Raw genomic sequence first — 22,854 nt, 5'->3', positions numbered from 1 at the left:
GAATTTTATCTTATTTCCAATAAAAAAAACGTTTTTAAATATGAAACAAACAAACATTCTTAGGATTCGTGCAAAAAAAAATATGATAAAATAAAAAAAAAATCCCTACCTACCTAACCTAATTTTTTCATCAGTGTTACCCTAAACACACAATTTTTTTTTTAGGCCTAATTAAGGCCTGGTAAATGGTATTCAGTCTGGATATCACTGTCATAGAGGGCAGGTAAGTGTGATCCATATGAAGAGTGATTCTGTCAATCTTAACATCACTTGCATTTGATCCCCCCTCCCATTATAATCCCTTATAATTTGGAGTCTTATAGACAAGTGAAGCAGATATGCTGTTACTTTTTACATTTTTATTTTGCACCCAAGGTCCTTGTAAATAAATAAAGCTGTTGAGTTTCATTTAAATCTCTTTTTTCCAGCTATCAACTGACTTTTGATGTTGACAGTGTGAAGTGTCAGGCTTTACGCAGTCCTCAGACGGTATGTGAAGTGAATTGATGTTTTCTCATATCAGGATGTTGACAATGTAAAAATAATTAAAAAGAATGTATTGTTAAAGAAAAAAAAACCCCATCGTAAATTTTTAATCAATAAAGGTACTAAAAGAGAATAATTTGTATGCATTTTAGTAAGAGAAATTACATTGCATTTAAGCTTTTAGAAATTAGTTTTTTGTAATGTTACAATAAGGCTATAGGCAGAGATGAATATAAAATAAGAAAGCAATACTATAAAAGTTTTCATTTTGGTTACTGATATATTGGTTAAGAATTCAAACTGGCCAAAATTCTTTATCCTATTAACCAGGGCATGACATCCTACATGCTCAAAACCATTACTTTCAAAATATAATTTAGAGAAAGTAAGATTGACAATGCTCTACATTTTTTCCCTTTGTTTTCATTAATAGGAAGTAAGCTTTCTTATTATGAGGTAATTTGGACAATTCTAATTACGATATATCACTAGGCACAAAAAAACCACTATTATTTTAATGATTGACATTAAAAAGAAAGACAGATAAACCTCGATTAATATCCAAATTGAGGTATTGTCTACATTCCCTACAGGTTAATACATGTATCTGGTATTTTGATTAATTGTGAATAAGAGGTAATAAAAGAGAATCATTCAATGTTGATTTTGTATTAGAGGTTAATATTGGAGTAATTTTTTTTTGGTATTGATTTGACAGACAGAGAATACAGAGCCATGCTTAGCCGAGGTGTCATGGAACTTAATCCATCTCCAAGCACTGATAGAAAGTGGATCCAAGATCAAGGTTAGATCCCTCAGGCTCTCTGTACTAAGACATCATACATGTAATGCTATCTAATATTGATACTTGTGAAGTCAAGAGTTTCAGTTAATAATGGAAAAAAAATATGAATCTTTGGACAGATTTTGACAGTTTATGTAATATATAGTTTGGTACTGTTCTTGAGAAGTTGTATTTTTTAAAAAAATATATTTGGTACAGTCTTTTAATAAAACTATTTGAATACAAATATATTTCTTTCCTGAGATTTAAAAAAAAATTTGCATGATGTGTATTTTCTTTTTTTAATTTCAGTCAGCCAGAGTTTTGGTAAAGAAACCTTGGGCAATGATGACAGAAGGTATAAAACTGGGAGTTTTAGTTTATGCTCAAGCATTTCATGTCAAAAGATTCAAATGCCAGATATTAAACTTTTAAATGGAGGAGACAATAAATGAAAATATACAAAAAATATTTATTAAATAATTTATATTCAGAATTGAATTCTGGATATGATGCCTTATTTGATTTATAAACATGAATTTTGCCTATGCGTCTCAATATGCTGTAAGTGCAGTGCATATTAATATCAACATTTAATGTCTGAACAAAATAACATCTTTTTTTGATCTTTTTTTTAAATACATGTATATGCACTGGTAACTGTCTTGCATAAATGGTAAAATGAACTGAGTGCTAAAGGTATGATATATCAGGTCTAAGAAAGATAACCCATGTCAATCTGCAATAAGAATTAAAGTCTTCTCTTCACATAAAAATTTCTTGATTAGTTTACCGGTATATAAAACAACTTTATGTGTATGTAATTGAATCAATTGATCCAAATTTTGGACAAAATAGATTAGGGAAAGATGAAAACTCATGTGGATCAAAACTTCACAAATGTTAGACCACTTATGAGCATGTTTCTTCATACTGCATGCTATTGAAAATATCACTTCATTATCACCTTTGATCTGTTTTACAAAGTGAAGGGATACAAAATTTGCTTGGAACTTTAAATTTGAGAAACCTCGCTTAAAAGTTTAAAAGTAAAATAATAGTTGCTCAGTGTCAAGAACTTGTAAATTCATACAGATAATGTTTTATGAAATGCTATGATTATCAATCAAAAGGCATCTACATGTGTATGTATTTGGCAAAAATTGGTTCTTTGGTGTCTCATGTATTGGTGTAAGATTATCTATTAATCTCCACAAACCAGTCTATCACTGGTCAGTTATGCAAATAATGTTGTAGTGAATGGATTACAGTACTTTACAAAGAACTCTTTTTCTTTTATTCACAGCCTTCCTCACTGGATTACAAGAAGTCCGAAGGTCTCGCCTGGCCTCAGCCTTAGCTACAGAGGGTATGATTGTAAATCTGGAAAATGTTTCTGTGCATGTACAGTATATACATGTATATGAGTCACCTGTTTATGATCTGTGTCTCACTGAGACTTTATTTTTCACAGAGAGGTCCTTACACCATCAAAACCCTGGTGCAACCATTCCTTTAGAACAGATGATTCCAAATGTAAGTGCGATGGCTTAAAACATGATACAGTAAAACATGCTTATAACGAAGTGCCAGGGATGGGCAATAATGCTCTATTATAAGTATTTTTTGCTATATATGTCAAATTTACAACATATAATAAAGTCATGGGGAATGAAAATTACTTCTCATATAAGTGTGTTCGCTATAACTGTGTTTTACTGTAGAACTAAGGAGACAGAAAAGATTGTTTTTCCCTTTGTTGTGATTTTAATGTGAATTTATCTTGAAAATTAATCATTTGAAGTTTTTATTGGGATTAATTTTACCACTATCAGTAAGAGACTATCAATATTCATGAACATGGGAAATGTATCTGCAGAAACTTTACTATCGTATTTTCTATTTTCAATTGTTTGATCAGTGATGCCTTTGAGAGATTCAACTGCAATATATTTGTGAATGATCACCAGTATCGGTACTTGTTCCTTGACAAAAATTGCAGCTCTCCTGAACATTTGATTATGTGATTGAATGTTGTTTATCCTATTTACAGGAGGTTGGAATAGACATAACAGATTTAAATACAGTGATAGTTAGAGATAACAAACAGAGGTAATTATGATGTAAATAATTGTTATTTGTTTTCATTATTTATTCAGGTTCATTCAAAAACATGAAAATTTTATTGAAGATCCTCCCCCCCCCCCCCCCCCCCGAAAAAAAAAATCCAAAACTTTATACATGTATTAAGAGAAAAAAGCCAACTGTGATCAAAAAATGACTAATTTTGATAAATGTTGTTTTACAGAACTCTTAGCATAAGTTTGAAAATGTTCCACACAGAGTTTTTTAAAGGAAAGAGCTTACAAGAAGTTAATGGAAGTAGTATGGAAGGAGCAGTTCTGAACATTATTATAGATGGTGAGTTTGATTAGAGAGAGAGAGACAGGGAGGGAGAGAGAGAGAGTGAGAGTGTGTTTGTGTGTGTGTGTGTGTGTGTATCCAACTTATAAATGTTAATGTAAACAAATATATATTATTGTACCTGAGTTGTTTGGATCGTTTCAGATTTCCATACCAAATCTCCACAAGCAAGATTTGCTGATTTACTTAATTTGAAAATCAAATGCAAGGTATAGTGCCTAAGCTTGTACATGGGCTTCCAGGATCATCGTACTACTAACCCAATTCATTTATTCAGCATTCGTTTCTTTTTATATTTCCAATGGAAATTGTACTTTTTTCTTTGATCGGAAGGACTGATATTTCACTGACAGTTCTGTACCAATATACATAATTTGCATTATGAGATGTTTTTGATGTTATTATAGCTGGGAATTGATTCCATAGAGAGTTCTTTGGCTTTGCATGGTGGATACTTCCACTACCACCATGATGAAGTGCAATATTGGAGCAGTATTATCTCTCGATTATTTGAGGGACAACCCACCCCACCACTGCCTGTCATACCCACCAATTCTAGTCAATCATCGCCCCTAAGGTACATATCTACTCTATATACAGTACATGTATATGTAAAGGTATATTATATACTTCATGATATTTTCTGCCTAAAGTGGCTTAGAATTACTTGAATATATGCAAAAATACATTTGAATTTATGCTTGATTTAGAAAAGGTTGGGATTTTGATGAAAAGCTGTAAATATGTGTCCGTGTACTTAAAGTAGTGGTTATCAGACTTAAGCTCCTTTTTATTCCTTTTCATGTCCATTTATTCAAAAGACTGACAAATATACATATAAAAAAGCTACATTACAATTGAACAAGAAGTTCTCTAATGAGTTATTTGAAAATACCGTATTCAAATGAGCTAATTTATGCAATATGTTAACAGTATTAATGCTATCTAAACATAGTCAGTAAAATGTTTTCATCATTCATCAAGGTAGAATTAAATGAGGCATTGGCTTTTTGGCTGGAATTTATGCAAATATACTGTAGATGATTTGTACAAAAAATTTTGGTGTATGATAGAAATATTTGCAAAAATAAAGTAAATATTTTTTTATTTTGCAGAAAGAAGATTCATGACTTCCTCCACAGTCGTGAGGTTTCCTGTATTGTTCAGCTCCATGATGTTTCCTCCGCTGTGTCGTCTGCTATATGTACCGGTCTCCATGTTGGTGTGCAATCTACTAAGTTCTCTTTTGCAGTCTTTCCAGGAGTGGCAGGTTAGTGTAAGCCAGCAGTACATATTCTTAGATCTTCTTGTGCACAGAATTCTTATAGACATTATCATAGTCATATTTGTAATTGTTACTGTTTTTGATTGATAAAGAAAACTTCTCAGATTTTTCCAAAACAAATGAATTTGATGTGTTACAAGATTTTATGACAACCTTTTCCTGATTTCCTTTGAATGAGCAATAAAGCTTCTGTATCATTTTATAATAAAGGGGATAGCCAACCGCAGGACCTCTCTTGTCATTTGGAGGTACAAACAGTCTACTGTCAACCCATGGAAAGTACAGTTGCACCAGACAAGCTGAATAATAAATGCCATTACTGGGATCATCCTATTTACACAGATACATTAGTGCTTAAGGTTGAATTTCAGTTATAAACAGTTAAACCTCTGTATTATTTTAAAGATTATTTCTATTATAGTTAACTACAATAATTAGCTGTAAAAGCAAGTGCCTGTTATTGTTGTTCACATTCTTGAAACTTTCTTAACATCTTCAGGAGACAAGTGGAATAATATTTTCATTTAAATTCAAGCAATATAATGATTTCCTTCACTAAAATGGTTTAACTAATATATTTTAGTTAATGAAGTCTGGAAAGGATGTAGAAGTAACAATCATTGTGATGAATGGCCAGCTAGAGTGGTCCTCAAATACCATCGGCATCGTACAGAGTTTCTTCAGTTCTCTGCAGCGATCTCGCTCCTACTCTGGGGAGATGATTCTCCAGAGCTCCTCCTTGCCTAGTGCCAAAAAGACAGGGAAACTGCCCTGGAAACTTCCAGAGGATTTGAACACTACACTCAACTTTGAGGCCACTAACATTAACATGTTCATTACAAATAATTACAAAGGTGAGCTGTTGTGTTGTATATGTTGTTTCTCTGGAGCTACTTGTACATGTTTGTTTCCAAAAGAAAATTCAAAAAAATGAAATGAAATCAATGATGTTTTTTTGGGGTGGGGGGGGGTATTGTTGGGTTCAATTATTGTAGTTTGCAAATTTTTTAACAGAATCATGGCGACATTATTTTGTAAAGTGGCTTGTACTTGTATAAGACTTTTAGTATAGATACATTTAGATACTGAGTTTCATAAATCATTGAGGATGTAAATTTATGGATGAGTGGTACATATGAAATCCATGAAAATTGAGCCACCACAAACTTCAATAACTCTACCGTAATAACTTCATTCCTTCATTTTTGGTTTCTAGTGGGTTTGATGATGCAAGTGGACACTGTCTTGGTTTGTGCACAGCCCAAACATATAGCGGTGGCTATAGAGGGAGCTCGTGTCATCCCAGTACAGCTCACTGATCAGGTAGGCATTGTGTTGGTGTCATAAACACTCAAGCAAGCCGTAGCACAGCATAAAAAAACATGTAAGAATATGCCCCTTTATCCAAATACACAGAAGAATCTTTGTTGTAACAATAAAGGACATGGGTAGTTAAATTAGTGAATTTCATTACACTTACAGAGATAATTTTCTTTATTTGTTATATATATTCTCTCTCTCTCTCTTTTACATTTCAAATACCATATGTTTCCTTTCTAATGGACTTTTGATCCATATTTCCCCAAATCATTTCACAGTTCATGAAGCTACATAGTTCCAGCTCCTTAACCAAACCTGCAGCCCATATTCAGAAAGTGGCAATCAAATATTCTGGTTCAAGTGATGTAAGTATTGATTTGTCTATCTTAAATATACATTACAGTGAAACCTCATTATCTCGAATTAGATATCCAAGTATTCAAGATGTCAAGGGTAAATTTCTTAAACTATAAGTGGTTGGGTAACAAATCACTTCCACATATCCATTGTATTCGAGATATCGGGTGTTCAAGATATAGAAGTTCAACTGTATTTATAATTCATCGAGTCATTATTTACTTACATGTATTTACTTGTAAGTCGAATAAGTCTTATTTTGTGGACATTTGCTTAGAGGATGTCGTAGCTCTCAGTGTTGTACTGTTTTTGTAGGTATTAGACATCAGTATTGTACTGTTTTTGTAGGTATTAGACATCAGGGTGTCCCATACTTTGTCCTGTCAGTGGGAGCCCGGCCACCATATGTGTGTCATTCAGGCTCTAGAGGACACCAAAGAACTTGTCACAAAGCTCAAGGGTAGGTTATTATTAGCTGCAATAATGTAGCCCTCTCCCGATTTTTTTTTTTTTTTTTTGGGGGGGGGGAGAGGGCTACAACTCCATAGGATCTCCGTAATGGTGCAAGTGCGGGAGTGATTCACTCCCGCAACGATTTCGTCTCAAATCGTACATAAATGACAAAACATTGGCATTTCTTACCTGAACTCAAACATCGTAAATGTCTATGGCATAAATTAATCCAAAAATATCAAGTAAAGTCCATATATCGGTTATTTTTCGTGTATGTCAACAACGAAAGTTAAATTTGTCCGCCATGTTTACTGACCTTGATCGGTTTTATTTTGGGACAGCCAATGAGAATTCAGGAGCGGATCTTGAACTGAATATAGGAATTCCCCTATTTTAAACATAATTAACGCGGTAAATATGAATTTTCCATTATATACCATTTTCTTAAATGATGTTTTAGTGATATAACCAGGTAAGAACGATTATTTACACTGACATTCACGTTATCAAGCCCATCAAAACTCCAAGCGTACATCCCATAAAATCACACGAGAACTGTCATGGCTGCTGAAAAAGACGACTGGTAAACATGCTTATGTGTTTTATCTGGTTTTGATTTATATACGGTTAATTTGTTCAGCCTGAATTAAAAAATCATTTTATCTAAAGGAAGTCAAATATAAAATCGATCTTTTCAGACCGGAGTCAGCCGCATTAAAAAATTAATTTTGCACCATTACGGAGATCCTGTGGAATTGTAGCCCTCTCCAGTAAACATCAGATATAAAAAATCGGAGAGGGCTACATTATTGCAGCTAGGTTATTATATCTACATACTATTTTGCTCAAATAATATAGGGATGCAAAGCTCAATTTTTAAACTGTGAATGTGGAAATGTCCACATTTGTGAGAAGTATTGGCATGAATATTTTCCCATGAACTTACTAGCTCTTATATTTCATTTCTTTTATCTTATATTTGCTTGATCAACAGAAATAAAGCATTTATTTCCATTTACAGAATGGAAGAAGTCCAATCCAGTTCAACCAAACTCATCCAACAAATTCAAAACAGAAATCCATATAGCTATAGCATCAAAAACAAATTTGACACTGAAACTGGCGCAGCAAAGAACGTGAGTGATGTTTCACTCTACACAGCGAAATATTGAAATTTTTTCTTATAGTGATCAGCATTTAAAATATTAGTACTTGCACTTGGTAAAATATTGTGTTTTCAGAACAAGACCTAGTACATATAGTACATGTATGTCTATGGTACATGTACACAAGACCTTTAAGGTATTCATTCTTGACTGTAGGGTAACACTACAAGTAGAGGGACTGGTGATCAAGAGATCTGTGACAGAGGTCCTGATGGAGATGAGCTGTCTAGACATTCAGTGTGACAAGCATCAAGTGTTCCACATTCAGGTCAGTTGTATAGTGCATACAATACCAGGTAATTTACCAAGTAACTGTAGGTGTAAATTGAATTTGATTCCAAAATACATTTATGGTAGATGCCTGCCCTTGAACTATTATATATTTGCAATCTTATTAAAAGATGATATTGAACATGTACAATTGCTTTTATTGTTTTTTAATTTTGTATGTAAAATTTACTGGTAGTATTAAAGAGAATGCCAAAGAAAAAATTCAGCCATGGTGTAAATATAGTAATGTGGATTGGATATTCAGTTAGTACTGTTATCACTTTTGAAAGTGTCTTTTGAAAGAAAAATTATGTTTATTCTTTGTAGGACATCCTCTTTGCTGCAGTGGGTGATTCTAATGTAATGAAGGAAAGGTCTGTCCTGGGAAATCTAAGTCTAAAATCAAACCGTTCATGGTAGGTGCAAAAATGATAGAGTACCTAGCTCTTGACTCAGGTCTTGCATTACTCTTTATCATTATTTTAAATTAATCTTTTAGTGTTTTTAATGAGAAAATGTAAAGATATCATATTCACAAAAATTTCATGATTGTCTCTGATTTATATTTTAGGAATATATCGTTTGAAACTTTTGAAGTTATTTTCCCTTTCAACTACAACTTTGCCGAATGCTTTGAAGAGGTGAGAATGGTTTTTGGAATTGATATAACTTGTATACAAGTAAATCAAAGTTGTATCAAAATGATGTTTTGATTTCAGAATAAAAAAAACTATTTCAATTTCTTTTCTCAGTTTATCAACCTTTTCAAATGGTGGAAGTTAGTACATAAGGTACAAAGGAAGCAGTTTACTTTGGAGAGCAAACTGCCCCCAGATCTTAAAATCAAAGCCAAGGTACAGTATACAGTTTAGACATACTGTCAACATAACTTTTGTATTTCTTGGAGGTTAAAATATGTAGACCTCCCCTCCCCTTGAAAAAAAAATGTTATTGGGATTCCCTACTCCATTTGAAATCTCTATGATACATGCTATTCATGTTTGAGATACTGAAGTTCAACTGTCTTAGCAACATTTTACAGGAACATATAGAATTATCTTGTAATTATCAAAACTTGTCTAACGTAGGCCTACTCCTGATGTTCAAGTGCATCCTATTACAAGATAGACTTTAGATAAATTTAAAAGAAAGATCTGTATACCTGTATTGTTAATGTGTGGAAATTTGATTTAATGCTCATTTCTATTACGTTGGATTTTATTGAAATTTTTTTTTTCTACAGTTATTCATTGTGCAACTCAGTGATGACCCATTCGAAGTGAAACTTGGGGATAATTATGACTTACTGAAAGATGAATGCAATGAGGGCATTAAGAGGAAGAAAGTACTGGATCAAAAGATCCAGGAAACAAGGAGCAGGGTCATCATTCCAGGTGGGATATCACTTCACTGATGCAAAATTTAAATTTGTGCAATGTGTTAATTTATTACTGACTGCAACAATGACTGCTTTTATACAGAATATATATTATTAAACAAAATATTTAACAGCTGATAAACTACAAGAACTGTACGCTTCCTTGGCAAAGAAAAGCAGCGAGATCTACATCCAACGCTCACAGAAGTTATACGAGCAGACGCCAATGAGGAAAAGGCTGTTTACCTGGGCAATGGAAGACTTAGAAATCTTAGCCTTTGCTGATCTGTCATTCCATGGGAAAGAAAATGTTGTCAAGCACATGCAAGAAATTGATAAAGACAGGTATCAAAAAGCAGTATTTTTTCATACACCTGTAGAAGAAAAGTTTATCAGTACTACATGTACATATTTGATTCAAGATGACAACGCTACAAAAATTTTATGCATGGATTTTTATTTTACAATAATTTTACACTTTCCTATGTAGGCTAATATTCAGATCATGATAGCGTTTGATAAAATGCCTTCCTCGCTATGGGCCTTTCTTTTTTTTATAATCTGAATTGATTTATTTTACATGTACCTGTACATGTGACGGTATATAAATAATGTCTTATTTATTTATATCTGTGACCTTTCATTGACAGTCCCTACCCATCAGAAGGACTGGAGTTTCTGACATTGTGGTGTCGTATGGTCAACGTGAGTCTCAGTTCCTGGATGGTCACCATGAGGGACTACCCCCAGCCATGGCTGGAGGTCAAGGACATGCATCTGTGGGGGAGGCTGATCGGGGCAGAGCAGGAGGGGCTCAAAAGAGGTCTGTTCACATTTTTTTTATTTAGAGTAACTGTTTCAGAAATGTGTGGACTTCAGAAGTTTGTGACGAACTTGCCATGGCTTCAAAATGTGTTAAATAAAAGCAGATATTGTGGCAATCTTCAGATCATTGCTTCTGTTTTTTTTGTGTTAATAGCTAAAAGATCATGCAAGGTGTCAGTTGGAGGCCCATGGGGGGAGATGTCTGTGGAAAGAAACCTTCCAGCTCTTAAGTTCTATCATGACTTCAGCTGTGGTAAGTACCAGTACCAGTGTGCATTCCAAAATAATCATTAGAACGAGTCAGGCTAAAGTGACATTATTGCACTTCATAAATTTGTAAGTCTGACTTTAGGGAAAAATAAATTAAAAGCGATTCCAAAAGACAGTTATAAAACAAAAAACACACACACACACACACAGAATTGCTCACTACTTCATTGTAAGAAATAGTCTTTCGCTGACATTTCTTCTAGACATAAAGTCCTGGGTCATGGCTTATGGAGCATGCTGGGAACCAGCAATGGCACAGTTCAACATGTCAATGGATCTAGTCAACAAACCCTCCGTGGACCCGAGTAGGCCCATGACATGGTGGGACAAGATCCGTCTGCTTCTTCATGGTCGACTGACTATGTCTGTAGAACAGATGAGCTGGCTCTATCATGCTTCCTTTGATCCATACAACACCACAGAGTTCATGGACTGGTCCTGGACAGACCTCATCTTGGACTGGACCAATGGTAATACATATAACATAAAACTGTGGGGAAAAAAACCCAATGGTAATACATAAAACATAAAACTAGGAAAAAGAAACAATGGTAATACATTTGAAGGCATGTTACGTGAAACGGAAAAAAGCAAACAATGGTAATACACATATGCATGTAACATGAAATATAAAAAACAAATAAGAGATAAAAGATTTTTTAATTTTCAGACTAGGTTATTGATTGTGTGTCTTTAATGTTCAGAAATATTTTGGTACAAGAGAAAAATATTTGATGAGTTTTTGCACATTTCAGCAAGATTTAGGTTGAAGGGAGATTTGGATATTTATGCCAGAACGGCTTCCAAGTATGATGACTGCAAGTTATTACATCTTCCTAACCTCAGTCTTAGGTAAGTTTTATAATGAAACAGTACACATACATGAGTTTGTAATTTGGTTATCCATTTCATAAAATCCTCTATCTTTGCAAATAATCTTAATACCACAGAGAATTTCATACCCAGTACATTTGTATACAGATTTTATTTATTTTTTAATAAATTGTTTCAATGTACAATGTATTTTATACATGTGCATGTAAATATGCCTTATTGATTAAACATAAGAAATAGATTACTTAAAGAATTATAGCCATTAAAGAATAATACATTTGAAAGCTTTGAATTCTCTGATGAACATGCCTCTTAACATATCCTATGTTTTGTAGTGTCAAGTTGGGCTGGATCTGCCTCGGGGATGCTAACGACCATCATTCTGTGATGCCATGTGCCCCTGACAAAAAACCCGAATACTCACTGGAGGTAAATATACTGTATACAGAGTTAATTTTGCCCTGTGTAATTTTCGCCCTTCTACACTTGTAAACAGTTTTGTACGAAAGCCGAGAAGGATCATTCGAGATTCGAGATTCAAAATACGAGATTCGAAATACGAGATTCGAGATTCGAAATTCGAGATTCAATATCTAAATTAACCAATCAAATCTAGGTCTGAAACCTGTATCCTAGCAACATCAAACTGTTCTAAATAAAGATCATTCGTACATGCTCTTTCCTACAAATAAATGTCTTAATAGCTCTTATATAGTGGTTATAACATGGTTAAATAAACATTGATGAATTAACCCCACACAGTATAAACAATTAAATTAGAAATAACACTGTTGGCTTTGCGAATCTAAGTGGTTTTGTTTGCCCTGTATGTATTTCCCCCCGAACAATTTTAACCCGAAGTGTATTCGCCCCAACTGTGTAAAAATCGGCTCGCGAAGAAAGATCTGTTTAATCTAAATGTTTTAGCTATGAAACGAAACTCAATGAAATAATCGACATGTCAAAATATAGGTTATGATAAAGTTTTAAACCATAGAAGATATAATGATTTACAACCTCAAAGACAAAAATCCAGATAAGAATAGTGTATTGTAGGGTATGGCAATGCCATTGTCGATATGAGAGAGAGAGAGAGAGAGAGAGAGAGAGACAGACAGACAGACAGACAGACGGACAGACAGACAGACAGACAGACAGACACAGAGAGAGTTTTGTAGTGTAAAATTCATGCAGTTTTGATTTAGAATTTAAAATTGATTTGATTTGTTACAAGCATATATAATAGACAATAATTAAGCCTCTAAAAGGAGAAAAGAGAGGAGGTAGCTAGGGTAGGGCAGACCAACTAGCAAGCTTTAACGGTGTTAGCGCACCTGTGATTTACATCGACTCTCTCTCTCTCTCTCTCTCTCTCTCTCTCTCTCTTTCTCTCTCTCTCTCTCTCTCTCTCTCTCTCTCTCTCTCTCTCTCATCACCTAGCATTTCCTTTTCCGTGAGGGGGTTTGGGGTATTTGTGATGTCTTACATTAGCTAGCGAAAATGATAAAAAAAACATGAAATTTTCTTTAAATTGTGTGCGGATGTTGTACTCCAATAATCTGTTTTCAGTATATACATTTCAAGAGGGGGGGGGGGCTATAAAGTCCTAATTAGTTTGCCAGTTATTCTGTCCCCACTTTGTTTTCTCTTCGTTTTCCAGGGTTTTTTTATTTGGCTCAGCAAATTAATATAAAACTTTTTGTAGAGCTCCATAACGATGCACTGTAGATAAATTATGAGTAGTTTTACTTTTGATAAACAGGTACATATCCGTACTTGATTTTTAATTTGACTCTTATAATCGGATTTAATATTCCAATAAATATAGGGTAGGAAAGAGTAGACAGGACTTTTTTGCGCATATCCTACTGTACCATTCATTCAACACAGGTATTAGCACTCATCGAGTTCGACTTGCTTTCCTTTTTTTCATCCACTGGATTTAAAGCTATTAATTTTTGAAAATATTTTGAATTTATGGCCTGATTATATATAAATAAGAGCTGCGCTGGTGCATCTATTTACCCAAATGGACCAAAATATAACCAAATGAAACTAAAAAATTGGACAAAATTAGTTTTAAACGTACGACTCTTTTTCAATTCTAATCGGGTATGTCCTTTAGAAAAATCTTGAACCACACACATTTTAGCAAATAAAACGACAATTGTTTCATTTTTTTTGATGACATGTATTGCTTGTGGCAGTTGTGCTATACTCTCATTTGTTATAATAAGTAATACTACATGTTGATATAAAATGAAAGTTTCAAATTACACTGTACATAGCTTCTATCATGCATTTTGACCCGTGCGATAGTTTAAAACAATTTTCAAAGCATTTAATGTAATTCAATCGATCATTTTTGAAATTTAATTTTCTGGATCCCCGCCTGATACGTCCGCCTTCTTGTATATTAGAATTACATGTACGTTAACCATATGTACACATTAACTTAATCGGCTATGTTATGGGACGATAACATTTTTTCTCAATGTTTTTGCAGGATATGTAACAAATAACAGTCTATTTGTTGGTTTTTGCACTGATTATTTGAGATAATTTGCCGCCATCTTTTATGCATTCCACACACCACTCACAGTTTCTTTATTTGGTGTTCTGTGTGTATGGCGACAAATTGGTAAATTTGCACCACTCACCCCTTGTAGCTTCAACCTGATTACATTTGATCTGGCTAAGTGTAATGTAGTAGTATATTAAATACACACATCTTTGTTTGCAGTGCTTATATCCTTATAGATTTACTTACAAAAAAAGTAAACATTTGTATGACTTATATGTTATTATTGTCAATTTTGGTGCGGGGGGGGGGGGGGGGGGGGGGGGGGGGGTAGGAAACTACAGAGAAACTTAACTTGGCTGTGAAACGTATGCTTTTAATCTTTCTTATTGATATATCAATGAATGAATTATAACAAAATACATGTACAACAATTAATTTTGAAATATTCATGCACAATCAAATTTTTAAAAAGTTTTACTGTTCTCTGCACAAGAAATCGGCAATGTGAACAAATTGGCACCCTATCATCCCTACCTTTAATTGTAGAGAGTAGGTATCCTTCTATATTGAAAACAATTCCAAAAGTAAGACTCATAATAAGTTGTTTACTGAGGAAAAGGAAAAAAAAATGTATTTATTAATAATTCCGTATAATGTGATAATATCTCAATGATTTGTTTATAATCATAGTACTAGTGTATCACTGTATGCATACATAAAAACGATAAGTAATGCTTATATTTATTAGTGAAACAGGACAGATTATTTATATTTAGATTATTTAGATACATGTCCTAATCTTCATGCGGGGATGTAGAAAGGAGGGGGTCAGGGGATCTGGACCCCCCCCCCCTCGGGAAAATTGGAGCTTATCAAATTTACATAGTAAAATTTTTTAAAATTGGCCTAGGACCCCCTACAGAAAAAATTAGCTACGCTTATGAAGTTCTCTACCATAACCGCATTTTTACACAAAAGGGGTGAATAAACCCGGGTTTTAAACTATTACTGGTGGTGAAATACCCCAGGGTTCAAACGCATCAGGTGGAAATGCACCAGGGCAAACAAAATCACTTAGATCCGCGAAGCACACTGCATTATTACTAGTCTACTTAGATATTCTGTGTAAAAGTAAATACACATAATTATTTAGTTAGGTAGGGAGAAGTGAACATAGCATTTATTAAGAGCTATAAAGACATTTATTTGTAGGAAAGAGCATGTACGAATGATCTTTATTTAGAACAGTTTGATGTTGCTAGGATACAGGTTTCAGATCCATGATTTGATTGGTTAAATTAGATATTGAATCTCGAATTTCGAATCTCGAATCTCGTATTTCGAATCTCGTATTTCGAATCTCGAATCTCGAATGATCCTTCTCGGCTTTCGTAGTTTTGCCCCGTCTTGAATTCGCCCAAACACAGTATGTTTAATGAGAAATAAATTGAAACATTGAAATTCGCCCTGTCTAAAATTTGCCCGCTGACAACATGGGCAAAAGGGGCTAATATATCCCTGTATACGGTACATTGTTTTCATGCTAACACAATGAACTCATCTCTCATTCATTTAAGGAATGAATTCAATATTTATTTGTTTTATACGATATAAAATGGTTTGGGGCAGTTTACGCTTTATAAACCGCAAAGCGGTTTATAAAAAAGCGTAAACTGTTTCAAACCATTTTATATCATATAAAACTAAAAAATATTGAATTCATTGCTTATAATTTAATTTGTTCACTCTTCATTGTAGATAAAACGGTCATTTGACCTTTAAAATGACATAAAATTGTACAAAATTCAAACGTAACGCAACATTCTTTATACGATATAAAATAATTTTTTAGCCAATCAGAAAGCGTGTTACAACCAGAATTAAATTATTTTGCTGTGATATGGTAAATGAAAAGTATAAGAAAGGGGTTGATAGAGCATGTTTTGTTTGGCTCTCAGTTTTTAATGGTTTATGAAGTTCCTGTTGTTGGTTTTATTTCCAGGAGCATGACTCTTTCCGAGCCTTCAGATCTCAGAACTTGAACTTGGAGATTTCTATGGATACAAAGCCAAAAAGGGACAATACACTGAATGTTCCAAGCTGTCTTTTTTATGCCAGCACTTTAAAGTTTCTTGATAAAATTGGGGTAAGTAGATGTGTTTATTTACACTTAATTTAGTAGACATGTAAAAATATGTTACACATATTCCTTAACTTGTGTCAATTTAAAAGATTTGTGATGTTTTACTTCCATTCCAGACATGTCTAGCCTCAGTGACAAGACCAATTAAGAGGGGAGGGATTTTCCAGAACACCAAACCCAGAAAAATTCAACTGACCAGGCATTACAAGTGAGTGCAATAGATTTTATAACATGCACTCATACACCTTACTTTTTTTTGTAAGCTGCACATGTAATTAACAATGATGTTTTATTGTAAAGAACAGAGTGTCTTCTTTTTTCTTTTGCAGTAGCAGAAACTTGTCTACATCAATCACATATATTGCTTTTATTTCAAATTCTAATGCTACCTAGTTTAAAATAAAGAGTGAACAGTCCCCTCAAAGTTATTTGCATAAATGTACATCTCTTTACAATGTATTGTGTTGCAAATCTGGAGTTTTTCTCCATTCCAGAACCATAAAGCTGGATGTGAACCTCCACCGATTCAACATCTGCTACTGGATGTCGTTCTCCAAGCAGCACGGCCAGGAGCTGTTGGCGGACTCGTTCGTCCTCCACTCCTGTAACGACCTGACCCTGGTTCCTGTAGAGGATGGCCTGTTCCATCGATCGGCCGCTAACTGGAGCGTGAGATATCTCGGCTGTGACCTGACTGCGGCCAAAGTGTGGCTACAGAGTGCCAGGCAGACTGCTGATGAGGTACCGATCAAGGACACTCTATACAGAGAAATACATAGCAAAACCCATACAGAAAACAGTAATAGCAAAGTGCAGGGACAAGCAATTTTGAATTGCTATAAATGCAAATTGTTTTGTCTGATAATTTTTTACATTTTTAAGATTAGGTGAATGAAACTGACGTAGCTGTAAAGTGGATGTTTACTGTAATCATGATTTACTATACTTTTAAGGAAATTTGACCCAAACTAACGAACTGTATTGTGAATTTCTGCATCCTCTTTTGTTAAAAATGAAACCTGAAAGTTTAATTATAGTTTTATTTTAGTCATAAAATGTGCTGTGTTTCATCAGAAAGCCATTCATTTTGGTTAATCTGTATCCTGCATTGCTCACATGGGGATTTATGAGTTTCAGCTGTGTATCAATATGGGAAGCGGAAAGGGTAAAAAAGACTTTAATACAAAATGAACAACTTATTTTTAAAAACATGCTACAATATGGAACAGATGAGCTTAAAACAAAAACAACAGCCTCTTTTGCAAAATCAACAGACACCGATGCAAAACAAATGATCATCGATGCAAAACCAACAGTCATGCACTGAATTAATGCTAGGTGGCATGCAAAAAGGTATCTGGCGAAATCATACCCTGGAGAAAATGTAACCGGGAGAAAACATATCACTAAATAAGGGTGCGTTTTCTCCTAGAGAAAATGTACCTTTGAGAAATCGTAGCAAGAATTGAAATGGTTATAAAAACTATTCTAATGTACCGGTAATAGAATAAAATAAGTTATTCAATAAACGTTTGTACATTATTGTACTAGTACCACTGTTTACATAATCTTGCACATTAAATAATTACACAATACAGGTACGTAGCATCGTTTTTGAAAGTAGAAGGGAGATATGGACTCGTTCTAAAAATGTTGCAAACCCATTAAAAACCCACAAAAAAAATCACAAATCATAAAAACCCTAATCCATTGCAGGGGGAGTGGGGGCAGGGGTATGCATATACTTATAACATCAATTTTACTGTTAATTTCATTATTTTCCCTGTCAGTTTTTACATGCTCCAAAAAAAATGGGGACCAAGTCCTTGATAATTTGGTTTTTTAATGTTAATTAAAGAACAAATGTTTGCTGCGAAAAAAAAGTTGGAGGGGGCAGGCCTTCCTGTTCATGTTAATATGTGTATCTGTATATCTTTTATGTCTGCATTGTATATGTATCCATATATATGTATGTTAGGCCTGCCTGGGTCTATATATATAGTATCCAGACTGAATTTAGTATTATTATATAATATGTGCATTTGTTTAATCAGCAGTAATTGTCAATATTGATTATTATCAATTAGACGTATTACGGGGATAGGGGCCTAATTTTCTATCTACAACAATGGTAATTATCACATTCTTTGATTTTATAGGATATTGTTTCATATCTTTAACGTTTGATTTGCATGATTGTTATTTACACAATTTAACTCTTTAAACCCTGAAATTCTTGTTTTTCTCTTTATCCATCTGCTACCTAGCGTAAATTCAGTGCATGACTGTTGGTTTTGCATCGGTGATCATTTGTTTTGCATCGATGTCTGTTGATTTTGCAAAAGAAGCTTTTGATTTTGTTTTTAGTTGATCGTTTTGTATTTTAGTATGTTTTTAAAAATAAGATGTTTGTTTTGCATTAAGGTCTTTTTTTTTTTATCCTTTCCGCAGCCATTTATCTACCATACACTTATTATGCATGTCTCAATTTCAGCTGAATGTCTCGCTCAGAAATCCAGTGGATAAAAAACTGTTCATAACTGTCAACAGGTGAGTTATCGTCACCCACACTGAGTTTTTGATTTCGTACCCCTCCTGCAGATCCATCTGCTTTTTTAATTTACAGTGTAGGTATTTTTGCATGTAGGGTGACTTACAAGAGAGGGGATGTAACCAGCCCAAAGACGGAGGGGGCAGAGAGCGAGTCAGAGAGTGAGGGAGAGCCGGATCCTAAGGAGCAGAAGGTACAGGAAATAGACTTAATTAAGATAGATTATGTAGATGGAAAAATAGTCATCATGATGATGGTTTGAGTTTCACTCTGTTTATGATTTATCATTTTTCCGTCTAAATTGTTAAAGTGGATTTTTACGATTACCAGAAATTAAAACCATCAAATTTGGTTCTTAATAGCAAGTAGTGATTTACTATTACCAGAAATTAAAACCATCAACTTTGGTTCTTTTAAAAAAGCAAGTAGTGATTTACTATTACCAGAAATTAAAACCATGGAATTTGAGTCTTAATAGCAAGTAGTGAAAATTAAGCACTGAGTAATTTTATAAAAATGACTGACAGTTCAAGTTACCTACACAGTAGATTGATCACTGTTGCAGATATTGAATTGTGATTTAGAGGTACAGTAAATATTTAGTGGTGGCAGGCCATTGGTTATAGATTATACAGTGTATTCTGCAGTGTATTGGTATATTGCAATGCTTTTATGTAAATGTACTAGAAAAGGTTCTGTGTAATGGAACGATTCTTCAAAGGCCAAGTCAAAAAAACCTGGCTATGCATAAAAATCACTCCTGTATTGTATTGTATGTGGTAATGAAAATGTATATACAGCAAAACTCGGTTATAACGAAGTCACTGGGACCTAAGAAATTACTTCGTTATATCCGTAATTCGTTATAACCGTATAAGAAATTCATTAAATTTACATAGCTGGGGATCCAAGATGACTTCGCTATATCCGTGAATTTGCAATATCCGTGTTCGTACTAAACGAGTTTTACTGTATGTACATTTATGTACGGTATTTACATACCAGGTTCAAATACTCAATATGTATTGTAAAATTAGACATGTTTCATTAAGTTCGTAGCATGGTACAAAGTATATTAGTAGCTAACAATATAGACAAATGTAGTAAGTCATAATAAATTTTACATATAGAATTCCAAATGTTTCATTTAATGTTTTAACTCCTTTCAGTCACAGTTTGTGCACAATCTACGCGTGTACGAAATGAAGGGAGCCTGGACCAAGCACAACAGGAACGTCCTGATAGGGCTGTACGACAGTTACCAGAAGGCGCAGTCACTGAGGCGGAACCTGGCGGCTGACGCTCTCAAGGCATTCAAAGTGGAGGGAGGAGCCACTACTGTAAGTCTAGAACTGTTCATAAGGTCACTCCTCAACTTTTGTTCATGAAGTGATTCGTGAATAAATTTAAATTTTTGTAAGTTGTTAAGTGTTGCTTAGATTTTAACCTCATTTACTGCAAAATTGTTTACAAATATTGTTTATTTTTAGATTGTAACATGTTCATTCATATAGACTTTTATCTATATTCCATTGTTTATGCTTTACAGAAGAACCGTTCTGCATCAATATCAGCAGGACAGCCTGGCTCTCCTACCCATGAGTCACCCACCTTTGACTACCTCCACATACTAGAGAAACTGGTGGCCGAGTCAGACACCAAGTCTGTTGTATTCACAGAGGAGGTTAGTAAAAATGTTCATGGACTAAAATGATGCTGGATGATTTTGGCAGGAGTGCAAGTTTTGTCATAGATAAAGTTCAGCAAATTTTCCCTTTTCTAACACTGAATGAAAAATTATCCATGTTTATGTCAAATGTGATAGGGCTTCATTTAAATGAGCAATTAAGATTTGAGAGTATCTAACTTGTAATTAAAGCATGTTTTACATTTTCTAATGCAGCCCTCAAGCTCTAACTTGGAACAACTTCATGGTAAAGCTGCCTGTATGAAGGAAGAAGATATCATTTGCAGGAACTGGCTCAGTAGGGTTCCCTTTTAAATCCTTCTTTACTTATTATTAACTATCACTTTTCACATCCATTTTTGAAATTATCATAGTCATTGTATATTGAGGATGAGATTTTTTTTTTTACAGTTGAGTTATACAACAGTCAGGTGGTTCTGAAGGGGGTGGAGACTGATGGTCACGTGATAGTCAGTGCCGCCAAGGCGGAGATAATGTCCTATGAGTACCAGCCAGTGTGGCAGAATCAACAGGTCCACAGCAAGACTTCCTGGGTCAGCTCCATTGATTGCATGCAGGTATGCTCAATTTTCATATACCAGGTGATGGATGTATGAGCAGAGTGGGTACTAGTGATTGCCTGCCTAAGTTTGTGTTAAAGGATAGAGAATTTTGGCAAGAGCTTGCGAGCATCAAATAACTAAAAGAGGCACTGGGTCATCTCGTCATTGCCATAGTGGAATACTCCTTTATTCAGTTTTCAATGATCAACATTTTTGGTTTACATTCATTAAATGTATATATGTAAAGGTTTTCCCTTAGAGTGTTTGACTTTTGCTTTTATCAGTACTATGCCACAGTGGATTCTGGGAATGACTTTGAGGAGGACTGCTATCCGTGGCTGTCCAAAGAGAACGTGGAGGACCGGACTGAGGAGGACCTGAGTGGGCTCCCAGAGATGGTGTCCAGCGGTCACAGTGTGGGGGGCGTGGTCTACAGTACCATACCTGGCACCAAGGTAAACTACAGGCTTACAGCTGTCACAGTGCTGCATCTTACTGTGGAATCACTAGAACTAAAAGCAGAGACCATCAATTTGATTCATGTCAAATACTGTGGAATCATCATTGTGCATGGGGGACCAATGTTTGTGGCTTTCATAGGTAACCCTTGCCCACGAATTTACATCCCCATGAACGTATATACAAGCATTTGTATTATATTTATTACATTTATCCCTAACTTTCTACCGACAAAATTACGTTCCCATGAACCAGGAGAAATTTGGCTACCCACAAACATTGAGTGACCCCCATGAATAAAAATGATTCCACAGTATACAACATGTCATTGAGATTTTCAAACTGGTTTGATGATAAATTTAATGTAAACAGAGGTAGACTGGACAATTTAATACAGAGTGTGTGTTCTTTGCTTAGTGGCAGGCTTGGGGTAATGCTAAATGTAATGGTAATGCATTGTAATGCATTACATGTTTTCAAAGTAATGCTAGTAATGCGTAATGCCACAAAATTAGCATTACAAGTAATGGTAATGTAATTCATTACTTTCCAAAATCTAGTGTAATGCTGGCATTACATGGCATTACTTTGCATTACTATGCTTATTTATGAATGTTCACTTTAAAAAATGTGATGAATACATGTAAATGAATAGTTGAAATTGAATTTGACTAAATTTATTTTTTAAGAAGAAAGAAATAATTCTTGAGATAAAATTTTTTAATTGTATTATTAAAAAAAGATTTTCAAAATTTTATTTTTGAATTGTTAATACAATGTATCACTAAATATTACAGCAAATTTTCATAACATTTTTAAGAGTGTTGTTATTAAGAGTTTTTAATCATTTAAACAATTTACTCCAATTAGTTTGCACTTCAATAAGAAATGTGTCAACAACACACTATGCCCCCAGGATAATCTAAGTATCAAAGTATCGGTGCAATCTATTGTTATAAGAAGTGCTAAATACCCCAACCCCCTTCCCTTCGCTATGTCCAAATAGAATAGAAGACAGACATGCACCTTTAAAAGCAAAATGAATGCACTGTCCATCCATGATGAAAATCAATAT

At 34.2% G+C, this 22,854-nt stretch overlaps 1 protein-coding gene across 1 annotated transcript in view; it reads left to right on the top strand.

Moving 5' to 3' along the window:
• The window catches only part of LOC128188492 (protein hobbit-like), a 45,452-nt gene that overhangs the window by 14,991 nt on the left and 7,607 nt on the right, over positions 1-22,854 (top strand). Inside the window, exons 6-42 of the mRNA XM_052859574.1 lie at positions 429-489; positions 1,205-1,291; positions 1,583-1,628; positions 2,577-2,639; positions 2,745-2,806; positions 3,324-3,382; positions 3,579-3,691; positions 3,839-3,903; positions 4,102-4,271; positions 4,810-4,964; positions 5,190-5,338; positions 5,563-5,833; positions 6,196-6,302; positions 6,578-6,664; positions 7,005-7,116; positions 8,131-8,245; positions 8,432-8,543; positions 8,873-8,961; positions 9,117-9,186; positions 9,298-9,399; positions 9,789-9,939; positions 10,058-10,268; positions 10,574-10,746; positions 10,903-11,001; positions 11,222-11,488; positions 11,774-11,870; positions 12,188-12,281; positions 16,379-16,522; positions 16,636-16,727; positions 17,014-17,260; positions 19,014-19,069; positions 19,167-19,263; positions 20,240-20,410; positions 20,620-20,754; positions 20,974-21,055; positions 21,169-21,335; positions 21,605-21,775. Of these exons, the coding sequence (XP_052715534.1) occupies positions 429-489; positions 1,205-1,291; positions 1,583-1,628; positions 2,577-2,639; positions 2,745-2,806; positions 3,324-3,382; positions 3,579-3,691; positions 3,839-3,903; positions 4,102-4,271; positions 4,810-4,964; positions 5,190-5,338; positions 5,563-5,833; positions 6,196-6,302; positions 6,578-6,664; positions 7,005-7,116; positions 8,131-8,245; positions 8,432-8,543; positions 8,873-8,961; positions 9,117-9,186; positions 9,298-9,399; positions 9,789-9,939; positions 10,058-10,268; positions 10,574-10,746; positions 10,903-11,001; positions 11,222-11,488; positions 11,774-11,870; positions 12,188-12,281; positions 16,379-16,522; positions 16,636-16,727; positions 17,014-17,260; positions 19,014-19,069; positions 19,167-19,263; positions 20,240-20,410; positions 20,620-20,754; positions 20,974-21,055; positions 21,169-21,335; positions 21,605-21,775 (4,549 nt within the window). The remainder of the gene's footprint in view (positions 1-428; positions 490-1,204; positions 1,292-1,582; positions 1,629-2,576; positions 2,640-2,744; positions 2,807-3,323; positions 3,383-3,578; positions 3,692-3,838; positions 3,904-4,101; positions 4,272-4,809; positions 4,965-5,189; positions 5,339-5,562; positions 5,834-6,195; positions 6,303-6,577; positions 6,665-7,004; positions 7,117-8,130; positions 8,246-8,431; positions 8,544-8,872; positions 8,962-9,116; positions 9,187-9,297; positions 9,400-9,788; positions 9,940-10,057; positions 10,269-10,573; positions 10,747-10,902; positions 11,002-11,221; positions 11,489-11,773; positions 11,871-12,187; positions 12,282-16,378; positions 16,523-16,635; positions 16,728-17,013; positions 17,261-19,013; positions 19,070-19,166; positions 19,264-20,239; positions 20,411-20,619; positions 20,755-20,973; positions 21,056-21,168; positions 21,336-21,604; positions 21,776-22,854) is intronic.

The sequence above is a fragment of the Crassostrea angulata genome, chromosome 6, assembly GCF_025612915.1.
Source record: "Crassostrea angulata isolate pt1a10 chromosome 6, ASM2561291v2, whole genome shotgun sequence".
Taxonomy (NCBI): domain Eukaryota; kingdom Metazoa; phylum Mollusca; class Bivalvia; order Ostreida; family Ostreidae; genus Magallana; species Magallana angulata.
The sequence above is the reverse complement of the archived record's forward strand: the minus strand, read 5'-3'. Positions and strand labels throughout refer to the sequence as shown.